General features: G+C 33.5%; 1 protein-coding gene across 3 annotated transcripts in view; it reads left to right on the top strand.

Moving 5' to 3' along the window:
• Positions 1–10990, top strand: part of LOC107163020 (SLIT-ROBO Rho GTPase-activating protein 1-like) — a 49231-nt gene extending 38241 nt beyond the window's left edge. For all 3 annotated transcript variants that reach the window (XM_089227962.1, XM_089227963.1, XM_089227964.1), the window contains exon 13: positions 6185–10990. In XM_089227962.1, coding sequence (XP_089084088.1) covers positions 6185–6934 — 750 coding nt within the window. In that variant the 3' untranslated portion in view covers positions 6935–10990. The remainder of the gene's footprint in view (positions 1–6184) is intronic.
• Positions 10991–17651: the final 6661 nt, after the last annotated feature.

Genomic DNA, 17651 nt, shown 5'->3' with positions numbered 1-17651 from the left:
TTTTTTTTTTTTTTTTTAAATATTCTTACTCTGCCCACTCGTAGAGATATCGTAGTTTGAAAAAAGTTTTTTTCTTTTAAACTTAATTATTATTTTTTAATCGTAAATTAGTTTTCTTTTGAAAATCTCTTCTTCCGCATCCTTTGTTTTTTTTTCGTGTAGTAAAATATTATTATACATAATATATTATATTATTATCGTAGACTTCGTGTGCATACCGTACATATAAATTTAATTTTAATTTTATGTACCCATAGTTGTGTATGTAACGACGATAATAATATATTGTATACGTAGATGTTTTGTTTTGTTAATGCGTAGAGGTACCTATAAATCTATATAAATTTCTACGAGTGTCTTGCGTGTGCGTTTGAGTGTTTTTACTACGAAAATCCCAGCCGGGAACGTTGTTATTACTTTTTATCACCTACATATTTACAGCATATTTACTGCTGTACTGATTTTATTTATTTACTAAGCATGATGGAATACATTATGAAACTTTATTATTGCGATTTAATTACTTGTTCTCAAACAATTTTTATCCAACGCCTGCTCACGAGCTTTGCATTTTCTGTGAGGCTTTTCACTCACTCTTGCTAGTCCGCTTTTAAAATCAAAAAAATCAAAGAAGCTCGCAGTTCGTTTTAACTCCAAAACAGACACTTGTGTGAATTATACTATTTATCCGAACGACACACTTATACCAACGCAATTATTACTGTATTATTATTATTATTATTATTATTTATTACTACCTAATAGTTTTAATTTATTTTTACTTGTAGATTTATTTATAATTAATATATAGATATGATTTCTACAGTGTTATATATAGTTAATTACGATATTGATGTAATTAAATCGTAGAATATTATCTCAGTACCATAGTCACAGGAATAAGTTATGTTCCAACATTTTAGTGTTTCGTGGACTTAGTAGGTTTATATCTAATATCTATATATTTTTTTATTATCGTTGTTTGCGCAACATATTATAATATTTTGTAAACCTCATGTAAAATTTTACGTAAAATATATATTTTAGGACATATAGGTGGTATAATATATTATATTATATTATATATTATATACATTTATATAATATTTTGTAAACATATTTTTTTTATTATTATTAAACGATATATGTCTGTATTTTATAATAAATCTGTCGGTTCCTTATTTTTCACCATGATGATGATGATGATAATGATAATAATAAAGTGCTTGTGCTTTTGGTCGACGGTTGCATTTTGCATGAACAATATGTAGACTGGACACACGACGACGACGTCGTGTTGTCTTGTTTCGTGCACGAACATTTTACTGGAAAAGTGCATCCGAGTGCACACGGCATAATACGCTTTTGCCCGCAGAGATGAATAATAACTATCATCGAACGCGTTGACCGCTAATATCGTTCGGACCTTATCACGTCGAGTGTAGATCGACAGTAACGATCCAACCGCAATATCGATTTATGACGTGCCCACTCGGGATCAATAGTGATCCACGTGATTCGATCGTTCTGTAAAAATCGAGTTCGATACATTTACTTTCGCACGCATATAATAGCTTATGATGACGAAAGACTTGTGTAGTAACCGTGTTGTTTACCGCGATAAATGCACGAAGTGACGTGTGAAGCAGTAAGTTGTTGAAAAAAAATAACAACAACAATAATAATAATAATAATATTCAGAAGAAACGACCATATAATTTGTATACTGTTGTATTGACTTATTTTGAGTCGAGAATTAAATATGGTCCGAAAAACAAGAGTTTCCGGTGCATGGCGAATCGTAATATAGTTTGGTTGAAAGATTGTTGAAACGACTTATTGATCACTCTTGCTAAAGCCATTGTGCATTCGGCGTAGGTATAACGGAGAGAAAAAAAAATCACAAACAATATTGAAAAGTAATGCACGATTGAAGAACTATTAATCAACTTGCTCTTCGATATATATGTGAACTATACAATTGCACTGTCTAAAAATCGTCCTAGATAATATACAACCAGTTTTGGGGAACATGCCGTTTACAGTGAACAAAATAAATACCTATAATATATACAGAGCAATTCACTAAGTATGCCCACTGGCATATTTTACTTAAAAATGCGTTAATATAATAATCTGATTTTTGGAGTTTTCGAGTATAATTATACTTTAGAATCATATCTTAAAATGCTTAGATTTTTTTTCATTATTCAATTATTTAGTGGTTCCCAAGTTTTTTTTCTTCAAATAAGAACCAACCTTTAATGTTAATGATTCTCTAAATAAAAAAATTAAATACAGGTTTCTAATCTACTAAACTGTCTGCACTTACTAAAATTAATTATTATAGTGCTTAATGAAAGCTTTGAATAAAATATAAAATATATGTTCTACAATATTAAGATTAATTCAAAAAATGAAACAATAATTTTTGTAATAATATTATTTCTGACTGTATAACATAATGTTATTTTTAAGTAGAAAATGTATTATAATGTTTATCATAGGCGTAATAAATGTATGCGAGTTAAAAAAAGATAGATCATGAGTTGTATAATTTTAGATAAAAACCATTCATTGACGACACTTTAAATTTGATTTGAATGTATAACATGAAAAATATAAATAGTTATTCATTTTTAGGTTATTAAAATATGCCATATTTCTACTAAAAATATATATAAGTCGAGTAAAAAAATCAATATTATTGGCTGATTGCAAGTACCTATAACCCATATTTAAAATACTATAAAATGTATTAATGTAAAGTTAAAAAAAAAAACTTGCTACAGGGTATACAGGTTTCCCCTGACCAGGGGAATTTAACCCAGCATTGCATAGAACTAATATTATAATATTATCTTTAGTCCTTTGGATCTACACTTATTTAAAAATAATTCTTAAGTTCCTCATTGGATTTTTTTTTTTTGGACAGTAAACATTTTAAAAAAAATTATCTGCATTCATCTTTGAAAATATAGTCTCATCGTGTGGACATACTAATAAAAGTATCAGATTTTGAATAGCCTAATTACTGTTGCAGGAAAAACGGAAGTGACATGCTTAGTGAACGTGTAATATGTATGTACCTATACATGTTATACAAACGTCAGTAGCGTATTATAGCTGTAGTAGAAACGAAAACTGTTCGCGAACCTGCCCGATGATTTATGCATAATGTTGTTGTCAAAAGTTTCTTTCGTCGCGAAGTCCCTCAGGGATCCGAAACACTCGAAATACAGCCAAATGATATAAAGCACCACCTCCTGACGACTATAGTGAGTGGCGGTGGCTGTGTCATCCTGTCAATTTGCAGCTGCAGTCGGGACGACGTCTAAACAATGCGGACCAGCATTGAACGCACTGCAACGCCGTACCTAATTAGGATTATTGTACGATAGTGCACCTTGTCATTTAACTTCTGCATATTTATATCATCGCATGCTGCTCATTAACTACGGTCGGCGTTCCAGATTTTCGTAATGCCAGAGCGATGTCTGTATATTATTATTATTTCATATAGTTCATTTCTTTAGTTTCGACCGCCGAAAATCGAGAATAGCAATCGCACCAGGACCACTATAAATTATTATCGATACAGATTGAACTCAATATTATACCATAATAATAATAATACGTCACTCGCTACAGTAATCCCCGCTCCATGCACCAATGCATGACAAGTCTTTAATGTGTGTTAGAAAACGTCGAAACATAAAACAATTATGTTCTGCGTCTGTCGTTTCGCAGTGACTTATGAAACGAGATGCGCATAACTGAGCTCGGAATTTGAAAAAAAAAAAAATTGATATATTTTTAGAAAAACGTGACACCGCGACGGGACTGCAGTTTTAGCTGCATCGCGCCTTGCGATAATGCGAGCATATTATTCTGATAGAGCTGCTGCAGTAGTAGTGTTATAATCTCTGTAACCTCTCGACGACAACGTGAAGTAATAACCGATTACCGTTGTATTGTTACCAGTTTGCCACGCTGCCGCCGCACAGTCGATCTTAACTCCGGAAATGATTTACAAGGCTTCACTCGCGCCGTCATCGCGGGTCACGAAGCCGACAGATTAACGTTATAGGACGGCCGCAACAATGCGTCGTTTAATCACTATACCGGCGAATAAAGAAATAAAATAATACAATGAGTGTATAGGCGTGCTCCTCAGTTCCACAACTGCGGCCGATACGTTCGAAAAAAAAAACGTGTATAATATTAATATCGTAATCCCTCGCAAGAAGAAGACAATATCATACACGCGCCGGTTTATTGTCTGCGAACCGATGCGATATTCTGTCGGCGTGCCTATGATATCATGATATTATACCGACATGTTATATACCGTTGTTGAGCTCACATAATAGTATGACGTACCATATACCAGGTGGCAGGACGGGGTCATTTCGCAGAGGAGTACCGAGGAATACTTTTATTATTCGTGCTGCCCTTCGTTTTGTACGAATTAAAAAAAAAAAATCCTTAACGTTTTTAAATTATTTAGTATGGGTCGTAGATCTCGGTGCCCTTAGAATGTGTTCGCGGTGCACAGTTTGGAAACCGCTGATTGCTGGTAATCTATCTAACGTTTTTGTATAGGGTGATTTACCTAGTATGCCTACTCGAAATATTACGACGTTTCCTATGAGATTTCTAAATCATTTGAGGAATATTATTTAGGAATTTCCTGTGTCAACACCGACAGTTGTGGTTTTTTTTTCCAAACGAGTACCACCTTTTTACTTTAAATTATTTAATACCTAAGTGATTTTTAGTTCTCATTTTTAAAATAGAAGTCTTTACCGTTTATCACCACAAGGACAATTATATTATGGAAGGTGGAAAAAATATCGATCATTCCAAAGTAAGGTTTAAACATCTTGTTGATTAAAAATTCCAAAAATCTGATCTGGAATGACTGGACTGTGAAAGAAAAAAAAAATGTGCATTATTATTGAATCGTCTTTTGTATATTATATTCCGCGGGTGCATAACGTTAGTGCACTTTACCGTTAAGTATTTATTGTCTTGATGTATATTGTCGAAGTTTAAAAATGTACGAATTTTACTATGAAAAATTAAAAATATCCAATTTGTAAATTTGAATTTTAGAAAACTAACGTGACACTAATCGCAATTTATTTTTATCATGCGTTTATGCTGTGGTGGATTTGTAGCGATATTTTTTCTCCTTGTAATTTGTAAGAAATGGTTTTTTGAGTTTTTTCTTTAGTTTAATGTTCAAATCGCGTATTTAAGTAGTCTACTTTTGTCTTGCATGTTTTGCTTCTTTAGATATTTAGTTAAGTTTGTCTGCATTTTATTTACACGCCTAAATAAAATAACTAAATCGACCTTACGCTACACGTTGTAATTATGTGATATTTAATTTCCTAGATTGTTTATTTTTTCATACACTAAATCTTTGTGAGCAAATTTTAAATTATCATCCATTATTGTTCATGTTTTTTTTTTCAAATTTAAAGTATTGCAAACGTATTAATTATGATGTGTACACAATTCGTGCGAGAGTTTAGCATAATGTTTTCAGTACAGTACAAAGACGTGTTTGTCTGGTTATTTTTTTGTTTAAATAGTTCGAGTATTTCTATTTAGTTTAAAATATTATTTTATGAGTGTTATAAATCATAAAGACAAATCGTAAAATATGCAAACATCTTTACACATAGATTTCGGTTATATTCGACTTACCCCTTACGATTTTATTTGTTAATTTTTTACTATTGAAACAATCCCACCTACGTAAAACATAAAATCGTTTTCTATGCATTTTTTCGTGCCATATTAAGATCTTTAAACACAATTTCATAGACCAAACATAAATAGTAGTTTTTATTATTTAAACTACCGTCCGATAGAATGATGTCTGGCTTGACACCGTTTTGGAATTTCGTTTTTTTTTTTCATTCTAAATTTATCGCTTTTATTATTATTATCGTACTTGCATGTAAGTACTTGTAGCAGAAGTATTATAGTAGTAGTAGTAGTTGTAGCTGTGACAGTTGCTTTAAGCATTCATCTGCTGTGACCGCTATCACATTTATCGTATATTACATTATTAATATTTTTTATTGAAATTAAAACTGTACGTTGTCCTGATGACTTAACTATGCAATAACGAGTCTGGGTGTGGGCGTGTGCGTGTGACGTTTTACAGATGGGCAGCACCGACAGCTTGGACTCGGGCAAGGACTCGGCGTTAGACGAACAGTCGCCACTGCACGATGGCATGCCAAAGATCCCCTGCAGGCAGCAGCCGCCGATCGCGGAAGGGCGCCGGAAACGAGCGGAAAAGTACTCGACGTCGTCGCCGCCACCGGTTGCTGCTCGCGAACACCACAACCGGTCAAAGTCGGCAGACTGCTGTGGCGTCAGTGCCGGCGACGATGACGGTTCGCGGGCCAAGACCCACGCCAAAAGCCTGAGCGTGGGCGACGACTCGTTCGACCACAAGATCCAACTGTGGCGGAAGCGGGCCGACTCGCAGGGATCCATCGACCGGAAACCGCTGCCCGCCGTCCGGCACCAGCTTCAGCAGCACTCCGTCGACACGAAGGCTCCGGGCGGAGCCCCCGATCTGGTCATGGACCTTCCGGCCAGGACTTCCGGCTGCGCGGTGACTCCGCAGGACGCGGCAGCCACCGCCGCGGCTCAAGAACCCGACAGCCCGGACATGGGCACGGCCGCAGAGCGTTTCGCCAAGCAGAACCAATGCACGTTGAAAAAGTACAGCAAACCATTGCCCGCCGTCCCACAGCTGGCCAACGGCGGCGGCGACAAGCCCGAACTTCCGCCCAAGTTGACCAAGCCTCCGCTCAAGGCCAAGCCGCAGATATTCAAAAAACCTGTCTTTCTCGCGTCCGGAAAAGTCAATAACGACGGACCGATGCCACCACACCATCCTTAGTAGTATCTACGTTCATCTATTCCTATACCGGATACGACCGCGACCTGTAGTGGGACTTCCAGTATTGGTTTCCTAGTGCAAAACTGTGTCGACGACCTCCATCCCACAAATAAGGATATATATATTATATTGTACGATCGCCTACAACGAATATTATAACGTTAATTATTTCATTTTTTTTTTTTTTTGCATACCGTTTAAGTAGGGATCCACCCACTAAAGCGACTGTTCTTCCCTGTGATCTTTCTTAGTTATGTTACCGCAAACACTCGTCAACCCGTCGCCTTTAACCGTGGGCTATACAGTTTGCTCACAATTTTGTTGGCCAATCAGAATTTGACTTTTGGTACAACGGTCGTCCCTGCAGTATCATCACCACGTAATATAATAGGTACCGCTTAGCAGTCGCCATTGTTGACGCGATCGTTTCATATAATATCCAAAAAAAACATTACGCGTGTAGCCTATTACATAATAGTAGTGCTATGTCCTAAGAATATTTCTAATCTTCGACAAACGGTCATTCCTTTTTCAAACCATTCTTATTAAAATATTTATAACATATTTATTTATTTAAACATTATTTTTTAATCGATATTATGATACCATACTAATTTTACGATACTATTACAATACGTCATTTTTTAGTAAGTAATTTAAATATTCTATGTGTGCATTTAAACGTCGTTCGCGTGAGTGTGTGCAGTTGCCTACGTACCCGAGTGTTTTACACGAAAACATGATATACAAACAAGAATCATAGCATATTTTATTGAATCGAACCTGATCTCATGTATTATAACAATATAATAAGTATAAACCAATAATTGTTATCCAAAGTTACTGTATTAGATTCTGCGGACGGAGTTTTTACGCGGCAACGCGAAGGCCTATAATGATAATACGATATATTTATTAATTTTTTCGATCACGCTCAAATCGCGTCCGAATACTGAATAATAATAATATTATATAATATGTGTATGTAAACGTAATTTACAAGCGCCCGTTTGGCTTGTTCGGACATTTTTCGAGACCGTTGTGAATGGCACTCAATCTGAAACGGTCTCGGCGAGACCTGCCACGAATGTCTGAATTCCGAGAGGATCGCACCGCGCCCGCTCCCACGTGGACAATAAAAACGTAATGAATTGTCGAGCTCATTGAATTGCGTCGAGACTGAAAATATTTTCGTGCTTTTACCCTTTTTAAGAGTGGAACGAGACTGATTGTATTAGAATTTTATGAAGAGATCATGATAATAATATAATATAATAATATGTGATTTGTAGATTTTGTTTAGTGCGCGGAATTCGAGGGAAAAAATGTAAGTCAAACTTTATAATACAGATTTAAGTGATGCCCAAATTTTGTGTTCCGTTTTCAACCAATCTGTTCGTGCGTGTAATATGTATATAATACTGTTTACTCCTCGTTGTAAGGTACCTAGCTACAATGTTCTCATCAGGACACCAACGACGTCACACTGAAAAATTACAACAATAATCAATATATTAGTTTTTGGGCGCAGATACTAAGGGACGAGGGCCATATTTTATAGGACCTAGATACAATAACGTTAACCCGGCGCCCAACGAATTGTATAACATGTATGATGAAATTATTTCGTTTTGTATTACGCTATTCCCATATATTGTATTATATTAATTATTAGACACTAGACATATGTAATATATAATATACACATTCCCATCTGAACGGCCCTCTTCCCATTTTTTGATCCTGGTTCCGTGCCAGTATTTGTTTCCACTGCGATATTTTATAAATCGCATTCGTTTTAAATATTATATTATATACCTTTTTAATATTACATATATGTTTAATATTATTATATATTATATCTAAGCGTACTTCCAGAAAAGATTTTGCGTACTTGCATCAAAATCGTATTATTATTATTATTTTTTTAAATTGTTGTAATATTATTTTTACCGTTATTATTGTCATTATATTTTTTATGTTGCAATACTTTGGACGGGTAAATTATGTTAACGTGTGTATAACGACTTGTAAACGCCAACACATTGGCCAACCGAAATGTATTTTCCATTTTGATATTGTTTTGAAACCGTTATTTTATACATAAATTCATTATTTTATGTCGACAGGGTGATACCATAAACATACTCGTCCTCCGCCAAAATATGAGATTGATGTATTATTGTTCTACCCATAAAAGTATTTTTTTAAAACGATTATTATTATTATTATCATTGCATTATTGATATAATTATGTTATGATCCGCGTATAAAATTCTAAAACAAAGAAATTTATTTTTTACGCTAAAAAAAAAAAAAACGTTTGATATTGTCGAAATATATCCCCCACCTCCGGGTGACGTTCCGACGAAATATAACAAAATCATTATTTTCGTCCCTATATTAATTATAATAATATTACCTACGTGACGTATATAATATAGTTCAATGCCCAATCGGTTGCCAAACGTTCCCCTATTTTTGTACGCGCCAAATGTCTTGTTTTTATTTATATAAAATAAGTATGTAAGTTATGTCCCAGTGCTCTATATCTCATTCTCTCTCCAACTGTCATTGTGCATCTGTCTATTATCTCTCTCCGTACATGTTTAAAGTATTTAATAAATTACATTATATTATATTGATAAGCGTGCGTGCATTTGTAACCCAGTGCGTGTGTGTGTGTGTGTTTATACATTGTTATCGTTGTCAGCATCCTGAAACGAGTATTGATTGTGCAAAGATACGACGTATGTAATCCGAAAATGTAGTTAAATCGAATCGTCGTATCATGTATCGAGCACCGCAAATGGACACCTGTCCTACTGCGTTGTAGTCATTGCACTGTGTTTAGGATTTTTTTCGACTTTTAGTTTTGATGATCCTAATCGCTGGTATTCTTCGTTTTTCTTCCAACACACTTTATCGATGGCGGTCTTCAGTACATCCTCCATTTTTTCAACTTTTTACATTATTTTGTTTTGTCAATAAATAAATTAGTTAATTAAAAATCATTCAACCAAATTCAGAGCCTTTTTGAAAAGAAAATTAACACTTCAGTTATATATCATACATTAAACATAAAATTAATACACGTAGATCTAGTATTAATATTATACTTTTTTCGCTCGATTATCGACAAGCGTTTTACCGATCGAACAGTGATTGTGTTCCCTGCTCTACTCTCTGTTAATGATTACAATGGGCTTTTCGTAGATCGTATTGTTTTATGGAAGAAGATCGAGAAACGACGGACGCTTATATGAGAAATGGTAATTATAATCGTGTTGAAAACTTTTCCTTTGTACAACGCCCATAAGTTGTGAACCAATCGAAGGCCACGTGTTTCCTGATTTCTTTTTAATCCTTGATTAAAAAAGTCTGTCTGACTTACACTTTTTACGTATTCTTGCCGGGCGCTCTTATTATATATATATATATACATAAACCTACTATTCTACATATTATTTTTTGTGTACGTTTTCACGTTATTATTTGACTTGCACACACACACACAGATTACCGACGAGTGACGAGTAAGTTTATAACGCACGATACCGTTGCATACAAAAATGCCGACTATTATTATTATTATTATTTTATACCGTTGTCGACAAAAACGCCTGGCACGTGCGATACGCCTTCCATCAGTCGTCTTCTGATAATAATAACGTCGCGTAGTCGTTGGATTCGAGTGTGCTTTGAACCCCTTTTGCACTGAAAGAGGGAGTACACAAAGTCAGATGCTTATTATTACTATTATCATCTTCATTACACGTGGACAGTGTCTGTGTGTATACTCGTGTGTGTGTGTGTGTGTGTGTGTGTGTAAGACGATATCATAAATTAACAAAGCGTGTAATTGCGGACTACGATCATATTATATAAACCATATACCACGGGGTGCGCACAAGTACATATTAATATAATCATTCATAATAATATTACAATAATTATTTGTATATAATAATACACGCCATACGATGTTAATATGACAAAAAATGTTAACGAAAATGTTATTACTTTCAAATAAAACTAATTATTATACAGTACCTATATCCATGTATTATATTTGTCGTCGAGCGATGTTGTATATTTTATTTGTTTATTTATTGTGTACTATACGCAGTATCATCTAAGTACTTGTTCGTTTAACGCAGTGCCATTGCTGCGTTGTTAGATTTTTTTAATGTATGTGCCTAGATTATAGTCATGAACCATAATATACTACTCAAGTCATAAGTTATAGGTATTTTTTCTCGACATGATCACCGTCGACGTAAGAATATTCTTTTAAATGGCCGGCCATTAAACGTCTTTGGCACGAAGAACGTTTTTTAAAATAAAAATAATAACGATAATGATTAAAACGTTCGATTATACGTCAAGTCGACTGCCGATTCTGTTTTTGGACGTCGAAAAGAAATCCTCCGTCGTGCGTCCGGTGCAGTATCACCAAGGATCGGCGTCCGGCAGGACGAGTGAGAGAAGGGCTATAATAATATTATGTATAACATAGTTTTGATTTATTAAACCGTATAGCTCGCGAGAGACGAACCGTCTTTGGCTTTGAGCTGCGGATGGGTAGACGCGTACGTTATAATAATATAATAATATATATATAGGGAGAGAGAGAGAGAGTTTTGAAGATGATGAATCGTTTGCGCGCGGTGAGCACGACTGCGCTAACTACGGTGGCGGTGGCTGTGGTGGAGGACAAAAACCCGCGAAACTTTGACACCTTAAGACCGGAGACCGGAAGACATTTCGACGTTGGGGTCGACCGGCGGGATGTAAGTAAGTATACGGCGGCAATAAAACACGACTGCGCCAATAATTAATTATATTATATTTCGCATTATGTTGTATAAAATTTATATATATATATATATATATATATATATTATTATAATACGCGTTGGGTAGTTTGACGGACGGATTATAAGCGCGGGAAAACAACTGGTCGCGGTGATATTATATTACGGCGGCACGGGCAACACCCAACTGCATGTTATATTGTTTCTCGTCGGATGAGCAATTAATAATAATAATTAGGTATCACAAAAAAAATATGTATTTTTTTTGTTTTTTTTTTTTATGTAAACGACAACTAACTATAGGCACGAACGAGTGTGCGAGACCACCGCCACATTCCTACGCGACGTGAATCCGGTCGCGTATCCGAGACCGGTTAAACGGGTGACGCGATTCTATGGGTAAATGTGATTTTTTTATGATTATTGTTCTTGGTGCAACATCAACTCTGGGTTAGTAGTAAACACCAAAATAAATGTTACCTATAAACATATAAATAAATACAACGGTTTTCATGGATTAAGTTGTACATATATCAATACGTTTTAGAAATGTGATGATTTTGTCGGTGTGGTCTTCGTTTGTACTGTGTCCGTTTTTAAAGTGATCAAAAACAGGTAAAACTACGAATAGTACGTGCCACGTGCGTACGAATCATTCGATAGTTTATGACGTGGAAGATGCTAATTTATCATTACAGCCGTCAGAAATTCTTTTATTTTTTATTTTTTTATGAGAAACTTGTAGAAAGTAAGTACGTGTATGATATACTTTGGTCGGTACGCGATGCGCAGAACATGAGTATTTTTTTTAGTACAAGACAATATATACGTATGCAACCCTTTTAATAGATTATGTTTGGCCGTCGTACGGTCAAAATGACGTGTGTTCACTAATTTTGAATGTTAAAGTGCAGTACGGTATTTGCTTATTAGGTATTCAGGTATATATTGTATGGTAGTAGGTAGTATATACGTATCTAAATGTCCCGAAAACTTTTCGCCTTACTTTTCAACCGAGACGAATTTTATTTTGAACATTGTGTATACGTACCTACTGATTAACACGATATTGAATTTAAGCCCTCAATACTTAATCATTGTTACCTACATATAATTAATTTGTATAATTGATTATAGGGGTTGTGTGTTAAAATGTATTTTTCATTAAAAAAAATATAATAAAGGGATGCAATTACCCGCTTCCTGTTACACAATAATAGAACATGGTGGCGGAGAAAACTAATTTGTGCACCTAATAATGTTTTTCACACATTTTGTAACTCTCCGTTTGCTCAAAAAATTAAATTTCATAAACAATAAAATTCCATTTTTTGATGAATTTTAAAATAGTCTTTAATACTTCATGTATGTACACGATGTACCATATGGATGATAAACTGAACAAAAAAACATAATATCAAAGTTTTAGTAGATAACGATATCCTCAACGATGAATAGTAAAGATAAACAATATACCATAAGGGATGAATAGTTTCGATATTAATGAATTTGGGAAATTAATAAAAGGAAATAAAGATTTCTGAAGTCTTAGTTTGTTGATAAATCTAAGGTTACAATCGACTAACTATAATGTCATAGTAAAATATGATTTGATAGAGTCTCTCGAGTTAAATTTATTAGACTAGGCGAAGAAAAAATTTAAAGGCGCTAATTTTAAATAATAAAAAATATAATACGTATTATATTTAGCGTGCGATTCATTAATGATTACTGATTAGCGTACAGTAATCGATGTTTTCAATTTTTTTTACCAACGAGGGAAGAAGTACCTTTAATACACATTGTATTCCAAACCGTTGTTATTATTATATAGCAGAAAATATGTGTTTACTTTTTTTTTTTAAAGCGTAACTATTGTTTGTAAACTTTAGCGAAAGATGAAATTAATTGTCATTTAGGTAAATGTACGCAAACCAGAAACCCTAAAATATACAGTATTTGTCATGTATAACCTCTCTTCGTACGATGGTTAATATTTGAACTACTACAGCTGAAACTCCCAATAGAGTGAGTGTTATCAAAAATATCAACTCCGACCATTCAACGGACAGTACGCAATTATGTAATGGTATTGTTAATAACATATTATTATTGTAATTTAGTTTAGTGCAATATTAATACTAAATGCACTCAAATATTGTTCCAGACGAAGTATGAAAACAGGAATTGTACGAAGTGTCCAATAATTTTTATGATCAAAATAGGAAAATATAATTAATACGTACTTTACATTTCCTATAATTCCGTCCGGAATTTAACAGCACTATTTATTTATTTTATTTTTGAACATACCATGGAAGACGTTGTGCGTACACTTGTCATTTCCGTCTAACTTGGGCATAATGTTCGAAAATGGACGTCCAGTAGTTTCAATGGTGTGTTTTTAATTAAAATTTTATAGTGGATTGACCCTATCATCAAACTATGAAATGCACAGAAATTATCTGTGTTCTCTCTTGAGTTTTTTACGATATTTCTATTTATAAATTAACTGTGAGCGTTTTTAAATTATTTTATTTTACATGTTCATAATTCATTAAAAACCCAACGAGAAGACACAGACAAAGCTCTTTGATCTAAGTTTTTTAATTCGTCAATTTATTCTAATATTTAAATTTATAACGTAAAATTGGAACTACTGGAGGTACGTCGTACAATTTGGTATATTACGCGTTAGTTGTAAGGCGAAGACTGCAATAATACTACAATACATATGGATGCCAAGTGTTCTTAAGACTTAGATAAGTATTAGGTAATATGAGTTTTTTAACTATAGATGACAAACATCGACATTTGAAAAATGATTTAAAATGCAATCAAGCTGGAATAAAAATTATTTCTGAGAATCCCATTGGTTTTTAAATTACCCAAAATATGATTTTTTGATTTGATTTTCAACTCGTTTAGTTATTTGAGTACCTACTTATAATATATTTTTTTTCGCTGTTCAATTATAACTTAATTCAATAGAATTTTTATCTGCAATGTTCTTGGTAATCCTGTAAATTCTCAAACATAAGTGTTGTTTGTCAATCGATCGATTTTTCACTATAAATTACGGAGGCAGCATAAATCACGCCAATTTCGCGTACTGCAAAACGTTGAATCTTTATAATATACTTCGATAACACATATTTTCCGAGCTCAAATCCGCTACAATATTATGTACTGGCTAATCATCAGTCGTATGAAATATTTATTTAGCTTTATTATTACGATGTGATTTATATAATGTCTACATCTCTCTCGACTCGTGGTGGTATACCACTCGACGTGCGACTGCGCCACGTGGATTCGTAGAACTGTGAATTGTAATTTATACAGTCTGAAAAATATCGAGCGCGTATTACATAGGTATAGTATATGGATCTGCAGGAAAAAAAAATGAAATAATGACGTGTCGTAATAAATTATTGTGGTTTGAAACAAAAAACCAGTAACGAATAAATTAGATTTCGTCGAAACTTGTTTGTCGAAAACCGACTTTTTTTTCCCTGCGTTGTGAATTACTTTTTTTACCTATGATTATAATATGACTGACGCAAACGGCGATCAATGTCGGTTAATTAAAGTTAATAATTATCGAGAAATGCATATTATGTCTGACAGTTGGGCATTTGTTTTATGATTTTGCACAACCGACGATGATCGGTAATAATATTAATACGATACGAGTTTAATCCAATTATCGAGGAGCGTTAAATCGAAACGAGTATTCGAAGCGATTTTTTTTTTCTAAAAAATATCATATATTTTTGTAAACCGTCAACCGTCCGTGCAAATTCCGAACGTGACAACATCACATTAGTTACCTATAGTACGTCAGAATCGACGAAATATAAAACTTGGCGGACGCTGTTCACCCGAAATAATTTGTTTTGAGTATTACGCGTCGATATATTATAATGACGTGGACACAGATGAAAACGAAACAGACTGCAGTAGACATAGAAAAAACAAATATAATGTGTGTCCTATAATGTATATATAATATATATATATAGATAGATAGGTACATAATATATGGTAATTTATTCGATAACAGTTGATAGTACACAAAAGCAAATTTGAGAGTATCGAATTTCCCATCTAATCGCAAAAACTCTCATCTTTTATTTTTCACAGGGCATTTTATAAATATATATATATGAACTATACCTAATAGGTACAATAAATCTTATATACGATACATCTTAGGTTAATATGACGTACCAAAACCATACGAAAAATCGTGACTTACTTTTTGGTTTATCTGCCGCCGTCCATTGGTGACACTCTCGGGTGATAAATCCTTAAAATGCTTAAGAGGTTGTACTCGAGTCGTACGTGCATAATTTTAATGTTGTTTGTACGAATCGATGCACCACAATATTTGGCACCTGCATCATATTTTTCATATCATGACGTAATCATTTTTACCATAAATAGAAGAGGGCACTCTGTGGGCGATGTATATTGTTATTAAAATGTTTTTTATATCATATATTATTGAATTTTTCATACACTTATCTCCAGTTTAATGATCTTAAACATTAGTATAACATGTTAATATTGTATTCACTTTGTTTGTTGTTCGTAATTACTTTACATAGTTAAGATTTTTTAAATTACGATTGTTTATATTAAGATAATTACTTAGAGTTTAAGTACTTATTTAATATACTCTCTAAACAATATTACCAAATTCTTGTTTAAATTGTATTTTAAATTATAGATTATTGCTGGGTATTAAAATAAAAATTATTTAAATACGTTTGAAACCGTGAATTAAGCATGCTCGTAAAGTGAGCTTTTTACTATAAAATATAAATATTTTATTAAATAACGTTGGTTTATGCAAAATATTATTTATTTAAATAAGAATTTTTCGATCAAGCAATAAAACAAGATAACGGTATAAACTGACCAGGTCTATGTGACCTTTAAAGAAAATAAAGTATTATTGCCTACTCAGTCACATTAATTTATGTATATTTTTATGTTAATTTATAATTTTCACTTCGTTCCTATATGATATTAGGCTAATTAAAATCACTTAAAAATAAAAAATTGATCATAACCATACTATACATTTTGTTTGTAATTTAGAAATCTGCGAGTAGTGTTAAAAATAATATGACAAAAATCTAACCTAAAAAGGTTGACATGTCCCGATTGTTCACTAATCACTCATGAATCCAAACAGATTTTAACAAATTTACTTGAGGAAACAGTTTGATTTTTGTGTTTATGGGATATTTTGGAGGGAATCAATAAAAATTCTAAATGAAAAAAAATATTACTCTATTTCAATTGTTATTTAATTATGACAACTAATTGCTTTTATTCATCCTTACGGATATTACGTCCGTATTCGATGAAAATTAAAGAAGCCTTTTAATATTTAGGACGTTATCAATATTGTACAACAAAATTGAAGTTGAATTACCACATAAGACCAAGAGTGGTCTATCACGGTGTCAAAATTGTCAGACCTTAGGATACACCACTAACTACTCCCGTCATACCTCTCGCTGTGTTTAACGTGGGAGGAGATCATTCCTCAGACAGTTGCGTCAAAGAAAAAGTAGCATAGTCGAGTGCGCTCTTTTCGAGGGTGATCACGCTTTCTACTATAAAGGGCGTCCAAAATACAAATTTTATCTTCTCAAACATTGTGAGATCGCTCAGTGCAGTCGTCAAAATTCAAACGATGTACTCACGTCTAACATTCTCAAACCACTACCTCACCCTCTCCAAAAGCTTCATACGCCTTCATCGTCGATTTTAATAATATCTCATTAGCCAATAACTCTACTAACGATAACATTTTTTCCCAATTTATTTCAGAACTTTACTCATAAACGAATTTCCTCATTTCCCGCCTTACGGCCGTACTT

The sequence above is a fragment of the Diuraphis noxia genome, unplaced genomic scaffold (assembly GCF_037042655.1).
Source record: "Diuraphis noxia isolate RWA-SAM2 unplaced genomic scaffold, SU_Dnox_SAM2 contig0004, whole genome shotgun sequence".
Classification (NCBI taxonomy): Eukaryota; Metazoa; Arthropoda; class Insecta; order Hemiptera; family Aphididae; genus Diuraphis; species Diuraphis noxia.
This window is presented reverse-complemented; position numbering and strand designations above follow the sequence as displayed.